The following is a 994-nucleotide window of genomic DNA, read 5'->3' as shown; positions in this document are numbered from 1 at the left end:
CAAACCAAACTCAAACACAAGGAAGTTCTGCTTGCAAGTCGCGTCCCATAGCAAACCAAACTCAAACACAAGGAAGTTCTGCTTATAAGTCGCGTCCCATAGCAAACCAAACTCAAACACACGGCCTTGGCCATCTCTTCATTAGTCCTGCGCTTTTTCTCCAGCCGTGGTGACGCATCCTCGCCCAACTCGTCAGCGGGCTGTGCAGTCGGGGCACATGCTGCTTTTGCAAGCTTGAGGGCTTGGAGAGCTTTAAGGTTCGGGGCGAGGGCCCTCAGCGACTTGATTGCCACCTCGGAATCCGCATCCGCCAGCTGTGCGTTGACTTCGACCTCTGTGCCAGCAAGGAAGACATAAAGAAGGCGGTGACAAAACAGCAAGTTTGCACCTTTCGTTCAAAACAAAACCGAATGGAGTCGGCGTCACAGGCAGCGGCTAACAAAGTCGGTTACATGCCAGGGTCCCAAACTTCCATTGGTATGGGCGTAGGCATCGACCTAAAACAAGACCCATTGCAAAGAGCGCAAGCGTCGGATAAAGTATACCCTGTAGTGGTTGGTCAGTCCTGGTCAGTCCTGTCCAGTCCTGTTCAGCAAGCGGTGAAACCAAATTAGGCTGAAGTGGTTCTTACCGCCAGCCACGGTCTTCACTGACGCCAAGTCCACCAAGCCTTCTTCAGACCATGTATTGGCGATGGCGGCATCGGCCGACTGCCCGATGGGGTCCATCCCAAGCGTTTCCACGATGACTTCGGCCATGTCCCTGGCGAAGCCCAACCCCGTCAATTTTGCCAGCTTTTGACGCTTCTGCAGAAGGTTAACACCATTGGGAATAGAACAGGCATGGAACGCGACTTGGTGTAAATGTGAGAAAAGTGCACCATTGGTGCACCCTGCCAGTTCTTCAGTCAGACGCAGTCCAACCCCGTTCTTACCTTGTCCGGCCCATGCACATCCACATCCAGGGCACCATCGGGTGCCATTCTGGAAGAGAT

At 53.5% G+C, this 994-nt stretch overlaps 1 protein-coding gene across 1 annotated transcript in view; it reads right to left on the bottom strand.

The window, feature by feature from the left end:
* VOLCADRAFT_108698 (uncharacterized protein) overlaps positions 1 to 758 on the bottom strand; it is a gene marked incomplete at both ends in the record, with an annotated part of 2,752 nt that extends 1,994 nt beyond the window's left edge. Inside the window, 2 exons of the mRNA XM_002959617.1 lie at positions 190 to 334; positions 632 to 758. Of these exons, the coding sequence (XP_002959663.1) occupies positions 190 to 334; positions 632 to 758 (272 nt within the window). The remainder of the gene's footprint in view (positions 1 to 189; positions 335 to 631) is intronic.
* Positions 759 to 994: the final 236 nt, after the last annotated feature.

Source organism: Volvox carteri (genome assembly GCF_000143455.1).
Source record: "Volvox carteri f. nagariensis unplaced genomic scaffold VOLCAscaffold_431, whole genome shotgun sequence".
In the NCBI taxonomy this organism is placed as follows: domain Eukaryota; kingdom Viridiplantae; phylum Chlorophyta; class Chlorophyceae; order Chlamydomonadales; family Volvocaceae; genus Volvox; species Volvox carteri.
The sequence above is the reverse complement of the archived record's forward strand: the minus strand, read 5'-3'. Positions and strand labels throughout refer to the sequence as shown.